General features: G+C 39.7%; 1 protein-coding gene across 1 annotated transcript in view; it reads right to left on the bottom strand.

Annotated features, from left to right (window-relative positions):
• The window catches only part of LOC150083268 (neuronal acetylcholine receptor subunit alpha-10-like), a 207,542-nt gene that overhangs the window by 80,234 nt on the left and 99,430 nt on the right, over positions 1 to 27,878 (bottom strand). Inside the window, exon 2 of the mRNA XM_090377140.1 lies at positions 2,263 to 2,429. Coding sequence (XP_090233266.1) covers positions 2,263 to 2,429 — 167 coding nt within the window. The remainder of the gene's footprint in view (positions 1 to 2,262; positions 2,430 to 27,878) is intronic.

Here is a 27,878-nt window from a genome sequence, read left to right as displayed (position 1 = left end):
AACATCGCCCAAAGCACGACACCGCAGCCATCAGCTTGTTTTCGTCCCACAGTGCATCCAGGCGCCATCACTTCCCCACGTAAACAATGCATACATACTCGGCCGTCCAAATGGTGCAACAGGAAACGTGATTCATAGGACCAGATGACCTTCTTCCAATCACTCAAGGTCCAGTTTCGATGCTCGCATGCCCATTGTAGCCGCTGTCGCCAGTGAACCGTGGTTAGCATGGGCACCCGGAGCGGCCTGCGGCTACGCAGCCCCATTTTCAGTAGAGTTCGACGTACTGTGACCCATTACTCCCATCACCAGCATTCCAATTACCGGTGAGTTGCACCACAGTCGCCCTTCTGTTGCCATGTACCATTCGGGAGAGCCTTCGCTCACCTCGAGCATCGATGAGTTGTGGTCGACCAACACCTCGCCGGCGATTCGTGTGTTTTCCCTCCTCGGACCACTTTCGGTAGGTACTAACCACAGCTGACCGTGAGCATCTCGCCAGCCGTACCGTTTCGGATATGCTTTGACCCGGTCGTCTGGCCATTACAATTTGGCCTTTGTCAATCTCGCGTAAGTCCGCCGCCTTTCGCATCTGAAGAACAAGAGTAACACTGCTTAACGGAGCTCAATATCAGTGTGTTTTTATACCATGTCCCGACCCACGTACGCGCCGTACTTCACCCGCAGTTGCTTCGATTTTCATAACGACTCGCTGGTCATAATATTTTGGCTCATCGGTGTATATTAGACGGTAGTATTGGAAATGCCTGTTCATTAGTAATTTCCATAGATAATTACTGTACAGACATGTATATTTCATCTGCAGGGTAAGAAATAAGATAGTTACCTAAGAGAAATTATAACGGGAAGTTCCTTAGAACTGCTACTGGCTGTTAGCCCTAGAAATGTTTTTTAATTAAAAAAGGGACATCATCATGTACAAGGCGCGGCAGTAAAGTTCGCACTGGTGCAATAAAAAGTACACAAAGCGAAGGAGCTCAAAGTTTTTATTTTTATTCAATGCAATCACTACCTAATTGCATGCACTTATTACACCATTCTAAAAGTTTCCGAAAAGAGTCAACGAAGGTGTCCAAACAGATGATATTCAGTTCAGTGGTTACGTTTTTCTTTGTCCTCACCATACTGGAATCTCTTTCCTTCGACGGCAGTTTTCACCTTTTTCACCTTGGAAAAGAGGGAGATGTCAGCTAGCATTAGATTGATCTGTACAATGCAGTGTTTCATCAGAAATGTCTATCCTAAAAGTGTGGAAATGGGCGGGGAATTGTCGTGCAACAAGAACCAGCTGCTTTTCTCTTGAAATTACGGCATAACCCGGGAAATGTGCCTCAATAGTCTTTGAAGCGCCTGTACGTAGAACGCAGCATTGACTGTCTCTGCTTCAGATACATATTCCTGGTGAATCACACAATGTTTGTCGAAAACATGATCAGTATCGTCTTGATACTGGACTTCTGCAAATGAAGCATTTTTGGGCCTTGGTGACGATTTAAGTTCACCACATGCTCTGACGCTTCGTCTCTGGGTCATACTGAAACACCCAACACTAATCTCCAGTGACAATACAGTCGAGGAAATTAGGATTGCCTTGAGAAGTCTGGATGAAGTGTTCGCAAGGTCAACTCTTCATTGCTTCTGCTCATCCGTGAGGCTGTAGCACAAGTTTTTCACAGACCTTCCTTTTCCCTAAGCCTTCATGCAGAATTTCACAAATCATCTCTTTATTCATATCCAACTCATCACGCCATCATTCTGAGGATCAAAAGACAACCACTTGCCACAATTTCCCCAACTTTTTGCAACTCTGTCCTCATTTCGAAAGGTTGACTGATGCCCACTTCTTGGGTCATCGCCAACATCCTTACATAGTCATATACACTGTCATGACTTAACGTTTCATCACTATAAACAATTTTTCACATTTCATACATTTCTGTTGCAGATTTTCCAAGTTTAAAGAAAAATTTGATATTCGTTCATTGCTGCATTGCAAAACGTGACTAGAATGTTAACGTTAATAATGAAACTGGTTGCCTATTAGACAATCTCCGTATCACCATCTGTCGGAGGAAGTTTGAGCTACATCTTACCATTTCCGTTTATTTTCAGTCATCGAACATGAACACAACAGCACCAGTCCGGAACTTTTTCTACCACACCTCATATCACAGCCACGTCATAGCATCATAAAGCTAATATCACACAGACAATAAACAGAACAGATAGATGCACACTTACCAGGTCAAAAATTTGAGTTAGGGTAATGCTCAATCGTATCACAACAGGATCGGAAGCATTTCGAACAGGCCTCACGTCTGAGTCGTATCCTCGCATTAGTTTGTCCACTAGTAACTTCTCGTGGCTGTACTGGATGATGTCAGAGAGGTCGTCTTCACCAGTCACTCCTGTTGACAAGTACAAAAATAAGACTACTAGCTATATTGTTCCTGAAATAGCCTCGAATAACACACTTTCTTTAAAGTTTCATCTTAGCTATTCTTTTAAATTCCTCAAAATTCATTTAAACAGTTAAAGTGTCCTGGCCGTACATTATTATTTGTTATTTTCTATAATTCTGACAAGAGAGAGGTTGATCACTTTCTATCCTCATAACGTAACTAATCGGTGATTAACTGAATTATTGTCGTGTTAGAACAACTGATTAACTGAATTATTGTCGTGTTAGAACAACTGATTAACTGAATTATTGTCGTGTTAGAACAACTGATTAACAGCATATAGGAGCCTATTGTGGCTGCCTTTAAAGGTAGAACAGTGGTTATAACCACCATCCTCCCACACCGTACAGAAAAGCCTGAATTCGAATCCCATTAATAACGCTAGGAATTTTTACAGGCTTTTTTTTCGTAACGTGGCTAAGTTAGTCGGTCTAAGGTGAGGGTTGCATGGTTTTTCTCCCGGAAACTCGATGTGTTCTTCATCGAGATTTGTAATGTCTGTTATGGAGTGCCTTCTTTGCCCTCCTTCGTTTGTGTTTTGGCAGTGGGTTTTTTTTTTTTTTTTTTTTTTTTTAACGAAACTCCCAAGCACGAAAGGTATCAGAACCTATAGTACTTATTACAGCACGTGCACTGAGAAAGATGAAAGAAGATACTTGTTAACATTAGACTTGAATTTCTGTAGATCGTAATTTCCAGGAAATGCGTATGAAGGGAGGTTGTTCCAGAAACGGAAGTTGAAGGAATAAATAAGCAAGAAAAAAAAGTTCAATAAGTATCTATAGAAAAGGCATGCAGCAGAAACAGAACGTCTGTGAGAAAGAGAGTGGAGAGACCTTGTTAAAAATGGTTTATTAATTAATCTAAGCTGCCCGCTTTGAATGGAGTCTGGAAGCCCCAGAGAGATTTTGGGGACACCACTCCAGATGTGGGAATAATATTTCATGGTAGAGCGGATTTGAGATTTGTACAGAGTGAGTAGCTGTTTGGAAGAAAAGTAACGCCGAGAGCGAAAGTGAAAACCCAGTTTTTTTTTTGATGCAGAGGATTTAGATTTAGTTTTTTTAGGTTGAGAGGGGTATGCAGCTTGCCTATTTTCCTTATGGCCTGATAAAGTGGCGCTGTCTTTTTCTGGAAGTAAAATCGTTCAGATTCTCCATCGCGTTATTTTGTTATTCGATGAGATCTGTCAAGCTCCTTCCTTCTTTTCCAGCCTATGGTCAGTCTCTCTATAGCAGACTTCGGGTGTGTTGGTGGCTCTTTGTCATCATTGTTAATGTTTTCTCATGATCTCTTCCAGCTCGGTGTTATTTCATTCTATAATCCTGAAGGAGTATCTTACTTTGCGCGCGTATCACAGTGGTATCGGCACCGTTCACCCCATACCGGGTGGAAAAGGCCCGGGTTCGAATCCCGTCGATGACGCGAGGAACTTTAATGGGCTTTTTTCACTCCGTGGCTGAGTTAGTCGATCTCAGGCGTAGATAGCAAGGTTTCCCCCCCAGAAACAGGGTTTTTTTCCGTCCAGCAAAACATGCAAATCGACCAGAGAACAGACGCAATTTACAGACACAAATACGGGTTCATGTAATGAATTACGGGTGACCCTAATATAATAATAGTACAGTACTGAGACTGCATAGGTGTTTTTGCTTTAACAGTATTCCCTCCGTTTAGCTTAGTTTTGAACAGGCTTTTAAGTCTCTGATGGTATTTTTCGGCCTGGCTGGCTTTGATCTTCTCGTGCTCTATCTCCAGGTATCTGTAGGCCTCTATTATATAAAGTTGATTTCTTTACCAATCTACAGCTGGTAGTTTCGGCTGACTAGTTTCCCCTGATGCAATCGTGGGTGTTGAATTTGTCTAGTCAAATCCATCCTGACTTCATTGCTGAATTCTTCGGTGATCCGGAGTAGCTGATGCAGTTGCTTCTTGGCTGCTGCGTAGGTGGCAGAGGGCGTACAGGTTGTTCCTTCCTTACGGCTTTGAGGGTATATACGTACTTCCTGTTACTAAGCACGGTGGATAGCGGATTAAGTGCTAAAAAGAACCACACTGGGCTGAGGGCGTCTCCCTGAAAAGTTGCTCTACTAACGGGAATCGTTCTGGTTGCGATGTTTTCGACCTTGATGGTGGAGCTCCATTTCGCCATGGCTGGATGCTTCTAGGAAGTTTATCACCGTCGGGTTGACTTTGTAGACTTTCAGCATCTCTGTTAGCCAGCTCTGAGGCATGGAGTTGAAGACCTCTTGGTAGTCGATGTACGACGTGTAGAGGTTGCAGTGCTTATTGCAGACTTTCTTCATAACTGCCGCATAAATGGTCAACTGCTCCTTGCATCATTTGCTCATCTGTTTACATCCCTTTTGCTGCTCGGCCATGATGTTCTGGCTCTCCAGCGGTCCGATATCTTCTTGCTTATGCAGCTGGTCAGATTATAATTATTATCCATTTATTTCCACCACCTTTCTCCGCCTACGGCGCTGTCCACGATGAGATGTTATTCCGAAAATGGCGTATTCCCGATACACTTTTGATACTGTCGAACGGGCATAGCGCAATTTCCGTACCACCTCTGCGATAGTGACCCATGCGTCGGCACCCACTGTCATCCTTCTTTCAAAGTCTGTTAACTGACGACATTTATCCGTACTGACATCGAATTACCGTCTACTTGAATGTAATGATGCGGTGTACCGATATACCTGCAAAGCGGTCGGTTCATCCACTAGCGAGAAGGGTGACAACGTCGCGTTGCCCACGAACCAGGAATCCCATGAATTCTGTCCTTTCAGTGTATATACTGAAATGTACGATCGCCAAGAAACAATATAATTATACAGATTACGAATATATTTGCATAATAAGAACATATACACTATATTACGAATATATTAACATAGTAAGAATATATGCATTATATTACGAACATATTTACATAATAATAATATATACATTATATTATGAATATATTTACATAACTGTTAATAAATGCATAAAGTTACAAATCCATAGTTTACCATTTACTGTGTTGACATTATTTTTATTTTTCTTAAACTTTGAGTTCATGGTATTTGCAGTACAACGCTTTGTTCCAATTCACTTTTATTTGTCGTCACAATCCCTTTCTATTTGTAGGATGCTCTGCAAGATAGTCTTGAGAATAGAGTGGCTTTTTATATTTGTCCTTAAACTTGTATAAGCATTTGTGGATGGGACAATGTAAGATCTTACATTCCGATTCATATTCTTGTAAACTTATAAGAATTCTGAAAGATCTCTTTCCGGTAAGCTACATCCTCACAGAACTTTTCTGCGTCAATTTGGATTGAATTAGGCATTTCTGTTGGATTATCCATGAAGAATCTTCGAAGGCCATCGAGACTATTGACAGTTGTGTGAATTGTGAAATTTGTTCCACCACTGTCTAGCTGTAGTAAGGGTTTAGCAACAACATCTTCCAGCACTGGCGCGTTTAATCTGCCTGTGAGCATTTTTGCAAAAGTTTGTGTACTTCTGTTCATTATCCACTGCATCCAGGATCTCATGCTAAAGTTGAATAGAGAAAAAAAGTGTTACTGCATTCTGAGTATCACGTAGATTCGTACATGCGGTGTGAGTAACTCTCTACTTGAACTTAAGTGCTTGCCGTGCTTGAGTAATCGATTTAACCCAGCTGTTGTCTTCTTTAGATGGATTGTTACTGAATGGCCCGTAATGTCATGACGAATTCGACCAGACATAATAACCCCATTACGAAATATAACCGCTTCAGTTACTTCCTTGAAATTCAAAGCAACTGCGATCAAAGTATCCTTTACGCTTAACATTTTTAAGAAATTTTCAGAATCCTTAATCAGTTTACATGTTAAGTTACACAGTCCTGGTCACATCTTCATATCAGATTACAGGTGTAGTGGAATGTTCCATCAACAAACGATGATGTAAATACGTCAACATTAAAGTCAGCTGTCCGGTAACGACACTGATTTCGTTGTTGGCTATGGTTCCAAGTTGAATAGCAACTTCAGAAATCAGAGCTACAAACTTTCTCTGTGCACACTCATTCTCTCTCAGCATGTAGGTCCTGAATGTGCTTATTTGTGTTTAATTAATGTTTTACCCTAGAAAAAAAGAGAATTTATCTCACGTTGTTTATATTTTTAGCGGTCACAACAGCAACTCAAGTCTTAAATACTTAAAAGGCATATTTCACATGCAAATCAAGTGTTAATAAGAAAATAAAACTTTTCACAATATAATTCTTTTCCCAAAGCATTTTCTCTCTCTCTCTCTCTCTCTCTCTCCGTGCTTATCGTTACTACTATATGCTAGAAAAGATGTTCCTGATATGTTATTCATCTCTGAATTCAGCATGGTTTTTGTTTCTTAATGTCTCAGAAGAAGTCTAATATTTATTGCAGGAACCATTCTCTTTAAGAATTTCACAAAATATCACTTAAGAATGGTATAGTAGAACAAAATGAACTTAATGCAAGTCCGTTGATACATTTCTTAATATGGCTACCTCTCCGCGTGTCAATTTACAACGCACTCAAATTAAAGAACCATCTCTAGTGATTTATTTCACAATGCCACTCTGAAACACAATGCTGAAAGCATCTGTTACTAGCCGCTAGGTTTTTTTTTTTTTTTTAATTCTTAGAATTAATTGGAGATGTGTAAGCATCCTGAAGCATTAATAATTGTACCATTCTTGTGTCATACTAAGATCCGCGCCCGATTTCACAAGGCTTGCCTTATTAAAACCCTGATATGTTTAAACAGAACAATCCGAAAATAGAAAATTGTTAGTCGGGGGGAAGGGACGGATATACATATTAATTTGCCAGAAGCTGCAAGTCGCAAGCAGAGGTAAAACTGATTCTTGCGTTCCGTCTCATGCAATAGCCTACAAAACAAGGTAGGAAGGGGTATTACAGGGCCAGTTGGGGTGGGGAGGGAGATCCTCATGGGACAAGCAAACATATGGGTTGTGTTAGGTTTATTAAGAAAAAAACATCTGCACATATAGTTGCTTTTACATTAATGCTAGGAGCGCATAAATTACATTTGATGAATCTGAAGTACTGTTAAGTAATGAAATGCAGACATTGTAGGTTTATCAGAAATGGTGCTGCACAGACACAGGGGTTGAAGAATTTGAATATGGCGAGTACAATGTTTACAGAAAGAAGAGACAAAACAAGATGAGGCGTAGAAAGAAGGGGATTATACTTTTGGCTAAGAAGCACACAGAATCTAAGGCAGTGTACCTGGCTGACATGGGTGACCTGTGAAATGTTGAGTCAGTCTGGTGTGATGTAAATACTGGAAAAACAAAAATGAGTGTAGGCACGTATTGTATATGGGAAATGATTGATGAGTATAACAAGCAGTCGTACAGACAGTGTGGGCCAGTAAATCATAACGTCTTATGATTTACTACCATAACTTTTCTGGATTAATTTGATAACTGTTTTTCATAAGTATGTTAGAGTTGCAACAAGAGAAAGCAATATTCTTATCTAATTATCAGACAAAGAATCTCATGCATTAAGAATCTAAGATTAAAAAACTATTAGGTGAAGATCATTATGGTATAATGGTATGGGATTTAGTTAAATATACTATATAACTACTTATTTCCGAGCTTGGTCACTTGATAGTTAATTTTTTGTAAGATTCCTCTGGTTATCTGTGCATGGAATTACAAATGTATACGATTTTAACTTATTAAAGAATTTTATTATTATTACTTTCAAAGATAAAAGGAAGGGATTTTTCTTTCGCAAAGGCGACCACAATGGTATCAAAGTTCTTAAATTTTCTTGTTTCTTTGAATTAAATGTATCAATGTTATCATTATCAATGTTAAACCTCAACTGCCACTTCTCAGCCCATCTGCGTAATTTTTATAGGGCTTGTTGCAGTAGTAATCCCCGAGTCCTGTCCAAGAAGAGCAGTGCCCATTAATAACCATTGTCTATCCATTTGCTCCACTCTGGACCGTCTATTTTGATGTACAATTCCTTTTAAATTTCTGCGGTCTCCTCCTTCGAGTACCGACTTGCTACCGCATTTCTTCCTTTTAGAGCTGCACTCTCCTTCCGTCTTCCACTTATTGCATACTTTTGAAATGGTTACTTTCAAGGCACCAGTGATTTCCTTTGTTTTTTCACTTGTAGCTTCTGATTAACGTGTACCCACACGTTAATCGCAACAACACCTTTCTGAAATTCAGAAAGATCACGTCTTCCACTTGACCAGTTGACTAAGAAGTTCCAGTAAAGTTAAGAGTATTTATCTGATACCAGAATATTGTGATCATACCATGTAGCAACTTACATTTCAAATCGCAGTTTAATTATTTATTGATGCCAATTGTAAAAGGTTTCCGATTGTTTAGCCAGTGACATAACGCAGCAACATAGCGCAGTAATTTCAATTTCAATAAATCTTTTGATACTGTTCCACATAAAAGACTGCTGTACAAACATGAGCAGTGTGGCATCAGGAGAAGTTACTACGCTGGTGTGCAAAACTTAAGAACCAACACTATTTCTAAAGGTTACAACCGCAAAATCAAACGAAACAGCATGTGGCGATTTGCATAACTGTGGCCGTTCAGTAAAAAGCTGGTGCACTACAAAAATTTGAATCGTGATGAGAGGGCTCACATAAACAGATAAAAGCAGCAGTTATGTGCAAATTACCGAATGGTGAGCACGATTGTTACATACGCTCGGTTGGTTTCATACAGTCCTACAGACAACGAAATGGCCAGTAGATAAGATCTGGATGACTTTACCCGAGGTCGAATAATTGGGAAGCGCGAAGTGCGAAGAGTGTGGCTGCAGAGTTCGGTATCGCCCATAGCAACGTCTCCGTCTCACGTGCGTGGTCGGCCTTCAGAACGATAGGTACAGCTGTTCGAAGGACCAGTGGTAGTCGTCCACGAAAAATAACGCCCAATGATTACCGCTATATACTCCTACAGGCGAAGAGGGACCGATACTAGACAGCGGGATCCATTAAAAACCAGCTGCACAGGACGCAGGATATCGCGATTTACTGTGGCCACGCGACTCCACAAAGGTGGACTGTTTGGCCGACGGCCAGCACGCTACGTCCCTTTAACACCTGCCCATTGGAGACACCATTTACAGTGGTGCATCGAACACGGGGACTGCACAGCAGCCCAATGGGGTAAGGTACTCTTAATGATGAGAGTAGATTGTCTCAGCAGCGAGGCGCCTCGGTAGCCAGGTGGGCAGGAGCAGCAGTGCGTAGCACACGCTTCTTGATTAGACCGGGGTTCGAGCCCGTGCCCACCAAATTCGGAGAATGCGGAAAGGTCAGGGAATGACTACCGCATATGCCCGGAGCAAATGGCCTTAGTTGCTAATGCTCCTAAAAAAACAATAATAACCAAAAACCAACCAGATAACCTCAGCAGCGATTCTAGACATCAGCTAACCTGGCGAGAGGTTGGCACACGGTATCACCCCGTAAACATCACTGAAAGGGATCGATATGGCGGTTGAGGTGTTCTCGTCTGGGGAGGCGTTATCTTGGCTGGACGTACACAACTCCAGATTCTGGAAGGGGGTACTGTAACCGGTGCACGCTACTGTACTGTAATGAGGTAATCCTTCTCCATGTGCGTCTGTTCCGAGGTACCATTAGCCCCGAGTTCATGTTTATGGATGATAACGCCACATCCCATCGCTGTTTGTTGTTTGTTTGTTTGTTATTTGGTTTTTAGGAGCATTAGCAACTAAGGTCATATTGCTCCGGGGATATGCGGTGGTCATTCCCTGACCTTTCCGCATCCTCCGTATTTGGTGGTGACGGGCTCGAACCCCGGTCTAAATCAAGAAGCGTGTGCTACGCACTGCTGCTCCTTCCCACCTGGCTAAGGAGGCGCCACACCCCATCGCACTGCAGCTGTTGATATGCTTTAGGAAAGCGAGGACATTGTTCGTCTGACCATTCTTCCGATCTAAATCCCATCGAATACATATGGGACGCTCTGGGGAGACGCCTAGTGGCACGTTCATATCCACCAGAAAATGTTCACCAGCTGAAGATGGTGCTGACAGAGGAATGGATCATGTTACCGCAAGAACTTATATCAACAACATTGTTCTAAGGATGGACAGGCGGTGCAAAGCCTGCATCGACATTTTGGTGGCCATATCTCCTATTGAGGATCGCCTCTTCCCTTTGTTCTATCTTTGGCAGTGACGCATCTGTATCATGGCAACCCGTGCTATGTTGCCATTTTTGAATAAAGTCCCTTTGTACCGTTTTTTTTTTTCCGTTGTTGTGTCGGTGTTGTTTCCTTCATCATTTCTGGTCCTTAAGTTTTGCACACCAGTTTACTATGGATGAAGGGACCGTAGCGTGGCAAAAGATAGATACTGGTTATTAATGCGCACTTCTCTTCTTGGTTAGGACTCAGGCCAATGTTGTAACTAGAAACAGTGGACCCAATGCAAAGTTTAGTGTGGGCCAATGGAAAATATTTATTTTGGTAAAAATAAAAAATCCTTAAAACAAAGTCTTAAAAATTGCCCTGGAAGCAGCAGCTATTCAATATCCTCTCACTCTATTCACTGCAGTTTCGCTTGTGCTGTGCAGCTAGCTAACAATAAACATACTTCGTGTGAAAAAAATTATTGTTCGTAGACATAGTAAATTTTATCATAAACATAACTAAAAAAACCTTACACCTTTGCTCAATTAATTTTTTTTTTTTTTTTTTTTTTTTTTTTTTGTTTGTTTCGGGCAGAAGGACAGTGGCCCCCTTTCGATTGTAGCTGCATTGGCATAGTTATGTTTATAATATTAACTTTTCAGAAAGCCGACCTCTGAGTGAGAGAGAGAGAGAGAGAGAGAGAGAGAGAGAGAGAGAGAGAGAGGGAGAGAAAGAGAAAGTTGTTTGTTTGTTTGTTTGTTTGTTATTTGGTTTTTAGGAGCATTAGCAACTAGGCCATATTGCTCCGGGATATGCGGTGGTCATTCTCTGACCTTTCCGCATCCTCCGTATTTGGTGGTGACGGGCTCGAACCCCGGTCTAATGAAGAAGCGTGTGCTATGCACTTCTGCTCCTTCCCACCTGGCTACGGAGGTGCCGAGAGAGAGAGAGAGAGAGAGAGAGAGAGAGAGAGAGAGAGAGAGAGAGAGAGAGAGAGTGGCCTGTCAGCGCTATGTCTGTTAATGTGCTCAGAGGTCGGCTTTCTGAAAAGTTAATATTTTTAAATGATCTCTAATTAGCAGTTAATATAAAGAGGGTAAAAAGTTTTTAGAAAACAATTGATGTAAAGTATCAACAGTTATTAAAGGGAAGTTTAAAACTTCTGATAGTAGATTAAAATTTGGGAATCAAAGTAGTAAACGACGAATTAACCAGCTCCCCACAATCCTTTCAATTGACGGCGACCTCTGTAGGTTTGTGAAGGATCGGAGGTACCGAAGACAGATCCTTAAGAGCCTGACCTTGGCCAGGCAAAGTGCACATTGATAAGGGCAGCATAATAATAATGCCCAATATATTGTAAATATTGTTCAAAGCACGATGTCTTTATGAATATGTTGTAAATAAAGTCAACAATATCTTTATGAATATAAATATTAATATAACATAATGTAAATATGAATACCTTTATTATTTCATTGTAAATACTGTCAAAAGCATATATTCTGTAAATAATCTGACATTGATTCTATTTTATTGTTGGCACTGGGGGATTAGCCCGAACTTCGATGTGGGCTCCCTTCCCCCAAAGCTATTGTCCACCAACCAATGTAAAACCCCTGGCATTGCTGCTGTGAAGGGTCTATTGTATATACCATGTTTGTATACAATAAAGATTAAAGATCTGAAGCACACCTGGAGAACTGTAGCGAAAAACGTAATGTTCGGTCAATGCACAGAACATAACTGATTAGAATCTTAATTTCAATACGAAAAGTATTGAATGCTTTGAACGGTAAATATAATTTATCTAATCAGTTTATTTCTCACACGGCGAAGCACGTAATTTCTTTCTTTTTTTTTTTTTTTTTTTATCAAACTTGACATGCACATGTTAACGAATTTCCAGCTGCTGAATTTTAAAGAAATTAATATCGATAGAAAAGAAGAATAAAAATGGAGTGGTAATTAATAAAACTTATGTATTAGCTAAGGTGAAGAAATTAACATTTTATATAAACTATGACAAAGAAAAATCATTTTAATTCAATAGTAATCAGTGTAATTTGTCCTGTTATAAAGTTTTATAACAGGACAGAAAATGAAAAATTAATTCGACTATTCCTTTCTGTCGACCAGTTTGAACCGGTATACGAGTCTGTCGCCATGGGAACAAGTATGGAGTGCTTATCAATGTTTTCTTCAGCTCTGTCATCTCTAAACATCACGAAGTAAAAGAAAATTTTCAAGTACTAAAGGCGGAATTATCATGGGAGCACAGAAAATGTCTTACGTCTTGTATTTTCGTCTGGTATCGAATATCAACATCGGTCTTGGTCTATCTTTTGTGTTTTTACCTTCTGATAGGATCACATTTCATATTTTAGAAATTTTTGGATATACAAAGATACAATGAAACTTAATACATTTTTAAAAGTTCCTTTTAAAAATGTATTAAAGATGAATGGAAAATTAAAAGACTGAAACTGCCTTTCAAGAGATTTGTTTACCACGAATAGCAAATGTCTGAAATGAAAATAAAAATGAAAGATAACATAACATGGTAGACATTTCTAATGCTATCAATTCACATTGGATTATGCGGTGATCAGAGGAAATTGCTGATGTTGATAAGCAGAACAGCGTTGTCCAACGCGGCACCCGAGATAACCACGACACTCTCAAGAAATTTCGTTGATGCCAATAGAAATGCGAAATTAAATATTACAATTTAAGATAGATACCAAGAGGCTTCAAGAAATTTTACAAATTACAAATGAACCATCGGGGTCCAACAAAAAGGTGAAGAACTAGGCAGCAGACTAATCCTACAGAATTTCGCAAATAATAAGTGAGATAACCATGGAATATGTTGCTTTAGTTCTCTAGAGGCATCTAAGTGCATTTCTTAAGGGCTGATTTAGTTCATTAGTTTAGTATTTTATTAGTTTAGTACAATGCATGTTGAAGAAAATAAAAGAATTTCAGATGAAAATAACGCAGAGAGAGAGAGAGAGACAGAGAGATTTATATTAATATGATAAGATGGACGGAAGACAGGGCAATGATTATGGACTACGAGAGGGTTGGGTTGTGTATAATGTAAGCCGATGCAACTAGTGTCTATCGGTCGTCGAACATATAACCATCATCAGATCGACTAACTGGGCAATGGAGCAAAAAGGAAAAAAAAGTGAATCAAACATTCCTTTCAACCAACGTGAAGTATTTGCAACTTAAGCGGACAACGGAATCGAAACAAAGTCTCTGCACAAGGTGCGAGTGACCAGCGACTCTATCGATCTCATTTCATATACAATTGTGCCCCGGTATCCGTTGATTCAGTTACCCGCGGTTAACCACGGGGAAAACAAACGAAAAATTTACGACGTACTACTCGCGTGTCCAATGCGATGTTTTCCTTTATTTTTTACTATGTCGATTTTAAATCTAATAGCTTACCTTTATTTTTTACAATGTCGCGTATGGTTTCGTCACCAACATTATAATGGTTCTTTAGAGATTTAACGGATGCACCGTATTCAAATTTTTAAATAGTTTCAAGTTTTTGTTTAATTTGAAAGCACAACTCTTGCATTTCCCCATCATTTTGGCGATTTCTAAACAAAATAAAAGAAATAATAATAAATAATAAATATAAAATAGTTACTATAAAAAAAAAAAAAATTCCGACATCCCTGACATAAATAACTAAGCAAAATTTGTCCTTTTCCGATGCGACGGAACACAACAAGCGACGCGACGCACTAAATCAAACTAAATTTGGTCTCTTTTTTTTTTTTTTTTTTTTTGAGCTGTAGGTGTGAAGACAGCGGCAGTTGCAACTAGTCTCCCAATGACGACTTATAACGCGGGTTCTTGTCGCTTATTTAGGACTTGTAAAATCTGTTTATACCTATTCTAGTTATTACTTGAATTTTATGATTTCTAGTTGTTTTTTTTTTTTTTTGTTTTTTTTTTATTTCGAGTCTTGAAATGTTCCGGTTAATCCGCTTCCCGGTTAATCTAATCCCAGTAAATCGAGAGTCTGCTATACTTTATTATTACCATATTTAATGTTGGTAATGTCTTATTGTGTGTTTAATTTATCAATTAAACTTTATTCTACAAATGTATGTACAAGAAAATCATGTTATATATAGGGTCAGCAGGCGTTCACTTATATCCGCGGTTTCAGCCATCCACGGTAGGTCTTGAGACGTATCCCACGCGGATACAAGGGTCTTACTGTACACTGATCACTGATAAATGTACACTGAAAGGACAGAATTCATGGGATGCCTGGTTCCTGCGCAACGCGACGCTGTCACCTCTCTCACTAGTGGACAAACCCACGGTTGGGCAGGTACATAGGTACACTGCATTCACGTAGAAGGTAATTCGATGTCAGTATGTATAAACGTCGTTAACCGACTTTTAGTGGGTGTCCGATGCATGGGTCACTCTATCGCGGAGGTGGTACAGAAATTGCACTATCCATAATCGATAGTATCAAGAGTGTATCGGAAATGCGACATTTTCGGAATAACATCTCATCGTGGACAGCGCTGTGGGCAAAGAAAGGTGGTAGATGAACGTGCCCGTCGACGTCTGTCTCGCATTGTTTCAGCCAACCGGCGAGCGACAGTGGCACAAATAACCGCCGACTTCAACGAGGGAGGTGCCAGAAACGTCTCCACCAAGACCATCCAGCTATCATTGGCCATAATACGTTATGGGAGATACCGACCCACCAGAGTCCCATTGCTAACAACACGACACGGGACTCTATGCCTCAACTGGGCAAAAGAACCTATGGCACTGGACCTTGGATAATGGAGAAGGGTCCCTGGTCCGTTGAGTCCCGTTTCCAGTTATTTCGAATGGACAGGAGGGCGCGTATATGGCGGAAACCGCACGAAACTATGCACACGTCATGTCAACAAGGAACTGTTCAGGCATGTGGACGGTCGGTAATGGTCTGGGGCACGTTCAACTGGCATTCGTTGGAACCTCTGGTACGTCTAGACGCATATCTGAAAGGTCCATCCTTGCAGATCATCTGCATCCCTTCATGGTCATCGTGCACCCACAGGTCAATGGACTCTTCCATCAGGACAATGCGCCTCCCCACCGAGCCGTGGTGACTAGAACATGGTTTGGATTTTACCACCGTGGAATGGCCTCCCCGTTCACCACACATGAATCCTGTGGAGAAACTTTGGGATGCTGTCGAAAGGTCCGTTCGAGCTTTGGATCCTCCACCCAAAGATGTGACGGAATTATGGACAGCGGTGCAGCAAGAATGGAATGAAATACCTGTGGAACGCTTTCGTGAACTAGTGGACTCAGTGCCTCGCCGTCTGACTGCCCTTATCCAGGCGGAAGATTGGCCTACCCGTTACTAGGTAGGTATTCCATGATTTCTGTCCACTCAGCGTATATATACACTCAGTGATCACTGAACTATGACCATCCCATCCGTAATGGATAGGACTATCATATCAAAATTCTTACCAAATGTTTCCCAGCCCTATCTCAAACCTCCTCCATGGTTCAGTTCGGGTCTGTAAGCTACATTCCTTATTACGGGCAATGGTTCAATCAACGACAAACTCGCCTCAATGGACATAGTGCAGAATCTTCGCTGCCTTTGCAGGCTCATAGTGTGCATAGTTTGCATAGAGTCAGGCGCCACATGTCGTTTCCTTCATCTGCGCCATATGTACGCTGTGAAGAAATATAGTACTCCTGTAAATGTCAGAAAGGTATTGTGTGTTGAATATGTAGTTTTGTGTTCGGTTCTATTGTGGGTCCTGGCATTTGTCCACAGGGCCCCTAGTGGGACCCCACGTTGCCCCCACCACCACTAGGAGGTAGCCAGGCTGCCTATTTTTTCTGGCTAGTCTCCGTCAGGGTTGCCTGAGCTTCCTGAGCGGAGACAAAGTAAAAATATATATATAAATAATAATAATAAAATGAAATAAAAAAATAAGCTCAATGAAACTTGGGATTACCCCTCCTATGACTGTCCGCTCTATGAAGACATAAGATCAGTCTTCTTTACCAGAATCCAGCAAATACCGCGAAGTTATGAATACCTCCTAGTTAATGATGAGCAGCATTATCATGCATTCTCTCAGTTTGCACAGGATCTATTCGCTAAAAAGAAATGTCTGCAGACCCAAGATCGCAACAAGTCAGAATTCTGACTTGTAGAGGAGATAAAAGAACAAAGGAAACCACTGACTTGAAATTACACATCATTTCAAGTAATTAGCATCCTCATACCTTTCTCAGGATGAGACTGTAATCGGCCTACACTCATCTCTTAATAAGAAAAAGTTGGATTTGACAAACCTGGACACTGACCTCTTTCATACTTTTATCCCTACTTGCAACTTCATGGATAGTGACTCTTCTATTTTATTACTTTTTATTTTTATTTTTTATTATATTTTTTTATTTTATTTATTTATTATATTTATTTTATTATTATTTATTTTTTTAATTTATGTTTATTTTTTATTTTTTTTATTTTTCTTATTTTTATTTATTTTTTAATTAATTTATTTAATTTTTTAAAAATTTATTTATTTTTTGTGTCCGTCCAGGAAGCTCAGGCGATCGTGGCGGAGACGAGCCAGAGGATAATGGGCAGCCTGGCCACCTTCTAGCGGTCTGTGCGGGCACCGTGGGGTACCACCAGGGGCCCTGCGACCATGTGCCAGGACATATATCAACAGAACCCAGCACACTATATCAGAGTGGTAAAAGTAGGAAATATACTAAAAAGTGCTGATATTTCGGGCTTTTACCAACGTAAACAGTTAAATCCTAGGGTTTACTAAAACGTCTTCGCAAAAGTTGAATTTGCGCTTTTATAGTATAGTAAAATATATATCATGCTCAGAGCATTTTTTGATGTTTTTAAATCGCGAATTTTGATGTTTACTACGTCGTTCATATTTACATGGTTCGAGGTCTCATATAATACTTATCTCCTTATCTTTTTATCTCTCACGCTGCTGGTTGTCGAAGCTAACGAAGGCACCCAATCTCAGCCGCCAGATCAATAAACAGTTTATAAAACTCATCCAAGTATTTCTCCCCATTTCACAGGTACTGTTCTTGAAACAGATTTGCTAATATCAGCTGTATTCTGTTTTCACTGCCATATCTGTAAATGTAAACCTACAGTAAGGTCCAGAATTTATTTATATGTTCAAGATGAGATTGAAGGCACTGTTCTAGTCTCTTTTGAAGATTTCTACACAATTTTTGCTTTTCTGCAGACCAACGAAGAACCTTCTCCTTGACAATCCCCTACAGGTGGACATCTGGTGTGTTGAATCAGGTGAGTGAGCTGTACACAAGTCGCCAGTTCCTCTCAAAATGAAACGGTCCCTGCAGTGTTGATGCAGTGAACACAGGGGTCAACCCTCACTATACAGAACATTGCACCGTCATGTTGAAACCACTTCCGTCTGAAATTTAGGTTCCTGGGACGGCAAAATTGTCTCAGTTCCTCGATGAGTCTGATTTGAATGATGTTGCAAACTCGCTCCTTGTGACATTAAGAGCACAGCTGCCATATCTGCAATGAACTAGGGACCAATGATCAAGCGACTGGAAATGTTATACCACATCGTCACACGTTTAAGCATGCCGGCTAAAATGCTAGGATTCGTGAGCAGTATATTTCTTTCTGTTTCTTGTCACGGTCAAAAAACCCATGAGCCACTTCGATCCGATATTGCGAAAAAAAAAAGCATCGTGTACTATATGCATCATTCCTGGAGCGAAATTATTTTCACGTTTAGTTCTTTTATGATACGATGCTACCATTTCATCTCCTTCCTGTGTGGCCTGCGCAGTGTTGTAACACACGATCAGTTGGACAGGACTTCATCACTAGCATCTCTACTATACATTTTGATAGAGGATATTTTAAAAACACAAATCCATAAGCAGTAGAGTACAGTAGAGATTCTAGTGACGAAGTTCTGTGAAACTGATAGTGTGTTAACACAATGCACAGGCCACACGTGAAGGAAGCGAAACGGCAGCATCGTATTATAATAGAACTAAACGTGAAAAGAATCCCGCTCCAGAGAATGATGCATATAATGCTAGATAGGTTTTTTTTTTTTTTCTTCACATTGGATCCAAGTGGCTCACGAGTTTTGTGACCATGACAAGAAACAGAAGGAATTGTTCTACTCACTAGCACATTTTAGCTGGAATCCTAAAAGTGTGACATTTCGATAGAGGCTATTTTTGAAACACAATTTCATGAGTCAGCCTAACTGTTTTAATGCTTGCTCTACCAGCACGCCCATATCCAAAACAAAGTACTCTCCATTATTTCGAAATCAGCGAAATTCTCCGCTGTAAGGACAGCAACGTTCACTCTTCAAAGTACAGATTATTAAAGGCGAGGATGAAGTTATTTATAGCTTTCATTCAACAAACAAAATAATTTCCATCAAACAGTGACTTATGAAAAACATATGTACTGTTCTGTTTTTATTTTAATTTTTTGTGGTCATCAGAATTTGGCAGCGAATACTGCAATAGTATTTAGTAGTTACAACAGAGCAAGTTTTACCATGAGTTGCCTAGTTTGCTCTATCTGAGGTACTAACACCGTTGAGACATTCATGGTAGTTTAAAATCTTCCAATGCAAAAGAAAAATAAAATAAAATAAATAAAAGTGGACAGACTTTTCTAAGTGCTTTTCATGTATTAACAAGGCAATATATGGCATTCACTTTTTATATTAAATATCACAAAATGGTGATTATTGCGGTGGAATGTCAGAATTCATTAACATTCTAATACAAACAAAGGACAGTGAATTAAAACTGTGCCAGAAGTGACCAGTGAAGTGGATAAGCAAGAAAACACCACAACATAAAAAAGAAAATTCCATGTTATTTTACACTTTAAATATCATGAAATTGTTTCCAGTGCTAACGAACAAATTCTCTTTGCTTTTGTATATCTCCGCATATTTGCATCATTAGTTCAGTATAGAATGACGCAAATACAAACTGCGGTGCTATGACTACGCCAGTGGAATAAATTATGTTACATATCAAACAACCAGCCAAACATAGTGGTCCTCAGGTTCATTTCGGAATGGGCAAGGAGAGAAATTAAAATCAGATTTATGTTTAAATTTATCTAATTTAAATTTATCTACTTTATTTATCTATTTATCTAATTTATCTACTTTAGAAGGGATATAGGGAAAAAACCTATATTCCTTCTAAAGTTTTTACTGGCCAATATACGTTAGTACGAATCCACAAAATTCCTTAATAACGTCCCCTTTTCTATAAGGTAACTGGTCATCTTCACATACCCCAAAGACAATATAAAATCAAAACTCTAAGCCAGAGGGAAAGCCTTGATGGATCTTTGAGAGTGGTTGTATACATCTACCTCTTTTTACAAGTGTTTCTTTTAACAACTGGTTCTGCAAAAGTGTTTTAAAATCTCAGTTACTCTCTCATTCAAATGACTCTACTTAAAAGTTACGCTGACTCTACTTAAAAGTTACAGCTGACAGTTACAGGCTCCGCAAAAACGATAAGTGTTTGCCTTTTATTTACATGATTGTTGTTTTATATTGTACTTAATACGTAGTCATATAGTTATAGTTACGCTGGTTATTTTTTATTTTAATTTAGATAAAGAGTTTTTGTGGATTTTACTTACGATAGGTAAAACCGTTATTTTTGTTCGATTTTTGTAGCCATTGTTTTTGTATATAGGGAATTCAAAGTTTTTGTAGGGAATTCAAATTTTTTAATTGCGGTAGCTCTAACGCATAATTATATAGTAATACGCTTCACTGTTTCTATTTCATAGTTTCTATTCAAATACTACTGACATTTAATTTATTGATTTTATTAATTTAAACTACCATGCCCCGAACTAGAGCAGCAAAGCAACGGGCACAAAGTGGCAGGAGTGTTGTGACTCGGGGGAGAACTGAGGGGGGCGATTCTCCAACGCGTCACAGCCTAAAAAAATGTGCAACTTGTGAAATGTTTGCCGAACTCTCTGGAACGGAACATGATATTGCCATGGGGGATGTCTTTGTGTGTGCGCGATGTAAGGAGTGTAAGGAAATCAGGCGACAACTCAGCGTTGTTATGGGCCTATATGAGAGTTTGAAGGACAGGGTGGATGCCCTCGAAGAAATAAATTGAGGGGCCCATCAAGCTCTCAGCTGCCCACATCAACGCCAGAGCTTGCACTTGGTCATCACGCAACACAGCGGCAACCCCCAAGGCAGAATGCGCTGGTCCCACAGGAACTATTAGTTGTTGGTGACTCTATTGTCAGGGAAACGGGGAACATGCTATGTAAAAAGGATAGGTGGAACAGGACCAGGGTATGTCTGCCAGGGGCAAAGGTTGATGACGTTGTAGAGCGGATATCATCTTTCAACGGCACAAAAGGTGATATAGTTGTACACGTTGGCACTAATGATATTAAGAGTAGGAGACCGGCAGAATTACTCAACAAGTACAGGTCACTGTTGAAAAAAAGCCGAGAATTAGGGTTGAATTTAAAAGTGTCTGCAATTCTGCCCAGACACGATAGGAGGGAGTATATGATGAGAGCCTTGTCGATCAATTCGGCCCTGGAAAGATTGTGCAAGGCTCAAGGGGTAGAATTTTTTTCAGCCTGGACTGTACTTGTTAACAGGAGAGATTGCTTCTACAGGGATGGGATACACTTAAATAGAAAGGGTGCAAGAATATTTGCTGATGCTATCGAGGCAGTGTTAGGTGGGTCGGAAAACTGCTAGCTTGGGGGGATACAAAGACTAATAGTTTAACAGTAACCGCAGGCAGAGGTGAAGGTGATTCTTGCACAACTTCTATTAGAATAAGAAGCGACCTGGAGCGAGGGGTGTTGGGGGTTTCAGGGACGGATGGCAGTCATCCTGGAATAGTTGGGTATATGGGATGTGTTAGGGTAATAAGGAATAGGCATAGGAGCATGTATGCTTGCATGTATACCAATGCTAGAAGTATAGTAAATAAATTTGATGAATTTGAAGTGTTGGTCAAGACATCAAAGGCGGATATTGTTGGGATAGCAGAGACGTGGTGTCACAAAGATATAAGGAATGCAGAACTGGAATTTGGGGAGTACAATGTGTACAGAAAGGATAGACAGGACAGAAAGGGAAGAGGTGTTATGCTGTTAATTAAGAAAAACATAAAATCAAAAGAAGTGCATCCAGTTGATATAGATGGACAGTGCACTGTTGAGTCAGTTTGGTGTGACATAAGCACTGCAAAAGCAAAAATAAGAGTAGGAGTGTGTTATAGGCCTAATGACTCGAATGAGTACAATGAACAATTGTACGGAGAAATAGAGTGGGCCAGTAAATCAGAATGTCTTATAATGGGGGATTTTAACTTCCCAGATATTGACTGGAACTTGTGGGTTGGTCACTCACACACTAGTCAGACTTTTGTGGATTTATTGGATGATTGTTTTCTGCAGCAGCATGTTCGAGAGGCAACCAGAGAAAGTAATACTCTTGATCTGGTTATCAGCAGTGATCATTCGTGTATTAAGAATTTGCAGATAAAGGAACCACTAGGTGGCAGTGATCACAGTGTGCTGAAGTGGGATTTACTCAAAGAGGTAACTACCGTCAGGGGTAAAGGAAAGGGTTCTTGCTTCCGTAAAGGGGAGTACAGTGGTCTCAGACAGTTTTTAAATTCTGTACAGTGGGATCGACTGACGATGTTACAAACAGTAAATTCTAAGTGGGAAGCATTCAAGGAATTAATCGTGGAAGCTACTAGACTTTTCATACCGATGAAGAAATATTGTTCAAGGTTTAGGCCTAAATGGTTATCAAATGAACTAATGAGACTCGTGACAGAGAAGAAAAATGCATGGGATGCATATAAATTATCAGGCGACGCAGAAGCCTGTAGCAGATATAAGCTAGTCTGTAATCAGGTCACAAAGGAGGTTCGGCAGGCAAAGGCGGATTACGAGAAATCTTTGGCAAAAGATGCTAAGAAAAACAGCAAGGATTTCTTTACTTATATAAACTCTAAAAGGAAGGGGCTGAATATGATTGGTCCACTTGACATCGATGGTTCGACTGTTGATGATCCTGCTCAGATAGCAAACAAACTGAATGAGTATTTTGCATCTACATTCACACGTGAGGAATCATTACAGATTGAAAATGGAAGAAGGTTATCAAATTGTAGCAGTGTGCTTAATGATTTTGTAATAACTGAGAGCAAAGTGGAGGAGAAATTGTTGAAGTTAAACATAAGAAAGGCACCTGGGGCCGATGGGATCTATCCAGTTATATTAAAGGAGGCGGCAAAGCAACTAAGCAAACCCTTAGCCATAATTATGAGAGCATCCTTGGATTCAGGGGAGGTTCCCACGGACTGGAGATGTGCAAATGTATCCCCAATTCACAAAGGAGGTTCGAAGGGTGACACGAATAATTACAGACCAGTTAGTTTAACTTCTGTTCCGGGTAAAATAATGGAGTCACTGGTTAAAGATGCATTGCAGGATCATCTAGACAAGACTGCAGCAATAATTCAGACACAGCATGGGTTTGTTAAGGGAAAGTCTTGTCTGACAAATTTGATTGGTTATTATGATGTGGTCACAAAGGAACTGGATGCAAAAAATAATTTTGATATCATATACTTGGATTTCAGGAAAGCTTTTGACACTGTTGCGCATGGAAGACTACTGTACAAATTGGAGCAGAATGGTATTAAGGGTAAGTTACTACAATGGATAAAAGGATGGTTAAGTGGGAGAAGACAGAGGGTGGTAATCAATGGGTGCTGCTCTTCGTGGACTAATGTTATTAGTGGAGTCCCACAGGGTTCGGTGTTGGGGCCACTGTTGTTTTGTATATTTATCAATGATATTGATGAAGGTATATCAAGCTTAATGTCGAAGTTTGCAGATGACACGAAGGTTGGCAGGGTTGTTAATGACAGTAATGGCAGTGTGCTACTGCAACAGGACCTAGATAATTTGGGCAGATGGGCTAAGAAGTGGCAACTGAAGTTTAACCTTGACAAATGCAAAGTACTGCATATGGGTAGAAGTAACCCCAGAGAAACGTACCAACTGTGTGGTACTACACTTAAGGTGGTAGAAAATGAAAAAGACCTGGGAGTAATTGTGCAGTCAGATATGAAGTTTTCTGAGCAATGTAGACAGGCTGCTAGGGCAGGTCATGGGGTTTTGTCAATGATATATAGGAATTTTGCTAGCAGGGAAAAGGAGGTGATTGTCCCTCTGTATAAGGCAATGGTCAGGCCACGCCTTGAGTACTGCGTACAGGTCTGGAGGCCTCATTTTAGGAAGGATGTAGATTTGCTTGAGCGTGTACAGAGAAGAGCAACACGATTGGTGAGGGGAATGAAGGGATCCTCTTACCAAGAGAGGCTTAAGTTCTGCAAATTGCAGTGGCTGGAGACTAGGCACCTGCGCGGTGATCTGATTGAGGTCTATAAGGCCTTGAATGGGTTGAGCACGCTGAATTCTGATGGGATCCTCCCACTTGTTCAGAATACGAACCTACGGGGATATAAGTTCAAATTAAGAAAGGATAGATGTAGAATAGATGTGCGGAAATTTGCCTTTAGCCAGCGGGTGGTTAATTGCTGGAACAAACTTCCATCTGTCGTTGTGGAAGTTGATAGGTTAAATAAATTTAAGGAGGAACTGGACAGGCAATTGGAGGGTATGGTGTGATTTTTTTTTTTTTTTTTTTTTGGCTGATGCTGCATAAGCTCCTACACTGCTTTCTTGCATCAAGTGCCACTACTACTACTACTACTACTACTACTAACTGGTTCTGCAAAAGTGTTTTAAAATCTCAGTTACTCTCTCATTCAAATGCTGAATCGATACGGCAAAAGCACTGTGAGGGAAATATTTGCCTTTGATTTCTTCACTTTCTAATTCATGCTCTTCTGTAAAGTAAGGATCATAAACAAAGGACAATATTGCTACAACCAATGTAAAAAGTCCTCTGGTTCTAAACATTTTGTTACCAAATGATAAAAATCGTCAAAGAGCTCTTCTTTAATATCTTAAAAAACATGCCTCGAGGAGTTGGGAATATTATAAATATTCAAGAATGCAACCAGCCTAAGACCAATAGAGAAAATAAGAGTACTTCAATGAACGATATAATAAATATTTGAATAAAATAAAATACAATATTTCATAAAAAACTCTAAAAAGCGATAAAACATGGACTTGGTACTAATAATAGAATACAGCACTGAACCATTCAAAGATAGCCCTTCTTCATCAACAGACAGATAACAAATGCCAGACTGACAAATACTAGAGGAAGATTCATGGTTGAAATCGGAATCACGGAACTAAGGAGTGACCGATACCAAACAGCTTGAATCCTAATACCTTAGATTAAATTATCATTACCTCTCTTCACTTTCCTAAATTAAATCTCTCTCCCCCATGCTTTATATATATATATTTTGTCATTGTTATTTTGCTTATTTATTATTATTATTATTATTATTATTATTATTATTTTACTCTTTTAAGTGATTAAGTGATGGAAATTGTTGAAACACCAAGAAGCGACAGTCTGTGATGTTGAACGGATACAGGAAATTTCAATTTGGAGAATCATTTTCTAGCTAAAGAAATAATAAATTTTGAGGACATTATTCGTGCTATGTCACTGGTTAACATTCATTAACCAATGGCTTGACGACACAATGATTTCTGTGGAAATCTGAACTTCCACTACAGATTTCACAGAACTAACAACGCAGTGGAAGAATGGAATATATCCAGAGCGCACCCGAACGTTATTCGATTGGTGACAGTTACAAATAATGAAACCGAGTAGTGTGTTTTTTTTTTTCTATGAACCTTTAGGACAAAAGGAAAAAGAGAATATATATAAAAATAGATGACACGATTAAAAGAACTCTGAATGAGTTACAGAAAATCTGAAAATATTTAAAAGTATTTCTTAGCGGTTTGATTAATTCAGAAATTGGGTTAGCTAAAACTGTAAATAGTTTGTACTTTTGCAGATTTTTTTTTAAAATAAGTATTTTCATATTTGAATTTTTCAGTGTAATTATGACGTAATAAAGCAATATATAATTGGGATTATGAATCTAATTAAGTAAAACTGTTGTACTCTTTGTAATGTCATGTAATAAAGATTTATTTTTTCAAAAACACGAAAAGGAATTAAGTGACAAGAACTACTAAACATAACTTTTAAACATGGCATAGTTTAGTTTTTTGTTCCTTTGCCAGTCCGAAGCTCGGAGAAAGTGTGACAGAGGTTTTTCATATATAAGTCACAAGTATCAACCTCTCCCATCATCTTTAGGGCATAACAGCAAAGTGACACTACTCTGTCATCCCCTGTCCCAGTTAATACTTCATCCCGCTGTACCAAGCAGCATGCCCGCAAATCACTTCCGGTGTCAGTACTTGTGAGCATCATCGATAATAATCGCATCGTCCAGAGAAAATTCGTGGTTCTTTTCTTCCTAGAAATGCTGAGGTTTATCAACAGCAGTACAGTATTGTGTTCTGTCAGCCGATCTTTTAACTTAACTCTCACCATAATATCCTTCTCCTCCATACAGACAAAATCCAGGGGATTAATTTAATAAATCACCTCATCCTTGTCACTCATCGGTATAGGTGGCTTAACCTGAGTTACAATCAGCGACTACTGCATACAATGCAGTTTCGCTGAGAAAAACGGATAAAAATAATAACAGGTTTAGGGTAAAAATTTCTTTATAAATGAACTTGAGACAAGTTAAAATAAAATAAAGTAATTAAATCACCAATAGCTTTCGGACATAAGTTGCCCTTCCTCAGTTCGGAATGTTATTACAAAAAAAAAATAATAATAATAAAAATAATATATATATATTACAGAATGTCATGTACCTGGCCATGATGGCCATGCAAGGTAAAACGCACGGCACAGGTACAGACAACAATCAGCAGTTGGAAGTAGAGGCTTGTGGTTGGAACTGCAACGCTTGAGTATGCTGCGTGCGCGCTAATGTTTGTCATTCAGGAGGATATTTGCTTCATTGATGGGATGCATGCGACCTCCTTTGTTCCAGTTAAAGGAATCGCGACGACACGAGATGTGGAGCGATTCCAACTAGATACGACGACGGTAGTGGCGGGATCGGTTGATAATCTCAAAGTCACAACGTGGGTCGATGTCGTGTTGGGTAGACCAGAAGCGCTCCGCGATCGCTGTGTTCCATATCCGCGGAAAGGATTGCTCTCTCGTGTTGCGAGACTCGATCTTTGAGTCTCTTGCCAGATTCACCAACGTAGCAGCCAGTGTAGTCACTGCAGGAAATGTGGTACACCAAACCGCTACACAACAGGGTGGAGGAATCGGTGTCTTGACCCTCGAGACGAGTGACCGCAATCTCCTGCCCGGAAGCTGCAAGCACTTTATCCCATAAGCCTGTAAGACCCTAGAGACCAGTCAGCTGCACACAACATGCCTGACAGTAACAGAGCAACCAAGCAACAAAAATGAGGCGCAGTATTTTATTTTATCCATTTATTAAAAATCACCCCGGCACAGCCATAAAGATTAGGAGGTGAATCATAAATACTTAAAATTTCTTGTTTATACAATTTTTATACTTTAGAATAATTTGCTAATGAATTAATGTTTACAATTTTTTCTTTTTTTCTACAAAATTTTTTTTTCTACAAAAAACAAACTTACAATCTATTCATTGTCTTCTATATTAAAGTTGCTTATACATTACAGACCTGGTATTGCTCCTATTTACTTCTGTAATTTTTACGTTTACCTTCTCTCAAGAGCATTCATTCCTTTAAATTTCATTCAAGTTTACTGTTTCTTCAGTTTTCTTCTCTGGACATCTGATTCTCTGTTAAATGCCATGTGCCATTTAGGTTTGATGCGTCAGTTTGTCGGTTTATAAGTTTTGCATGGGTGCTTAATTTCTTGTCGTCTATATTTCCAGGGTTAAGGCTGAGTAACGTCCATCTCGACCTTGTGTTCGGTTTGTGCGGCACTTTGTTCAGCCATTTGAGTAGCCAGTACTCCGCTGCCAAGATCTGAATTTGATTAGGTGGAGATGAT

The sequence above is a fragment of the Mastigoproctus giganteus genome, chromosome 7 (assembly GCF_048544385.1).
Source record: "Mastigoproctus giganteus isolate SK-2022 chromosome 7, ASM4854438v1, whole genome shotgun sequence".
In the NCBI taxonomy this organism is placed as follows: Eukaryota; Metazoa; Arthropoda; class Arachnida; order Uropygi; family Thelyphonidae; genus Mastigoproctus; species Mastigoproctus giganteus.
The sequence above is the reverse complement of the archived record's forward strand: the minus strand, read 5'-3'. Positions and strand labels throughout refer to the sequence as shown.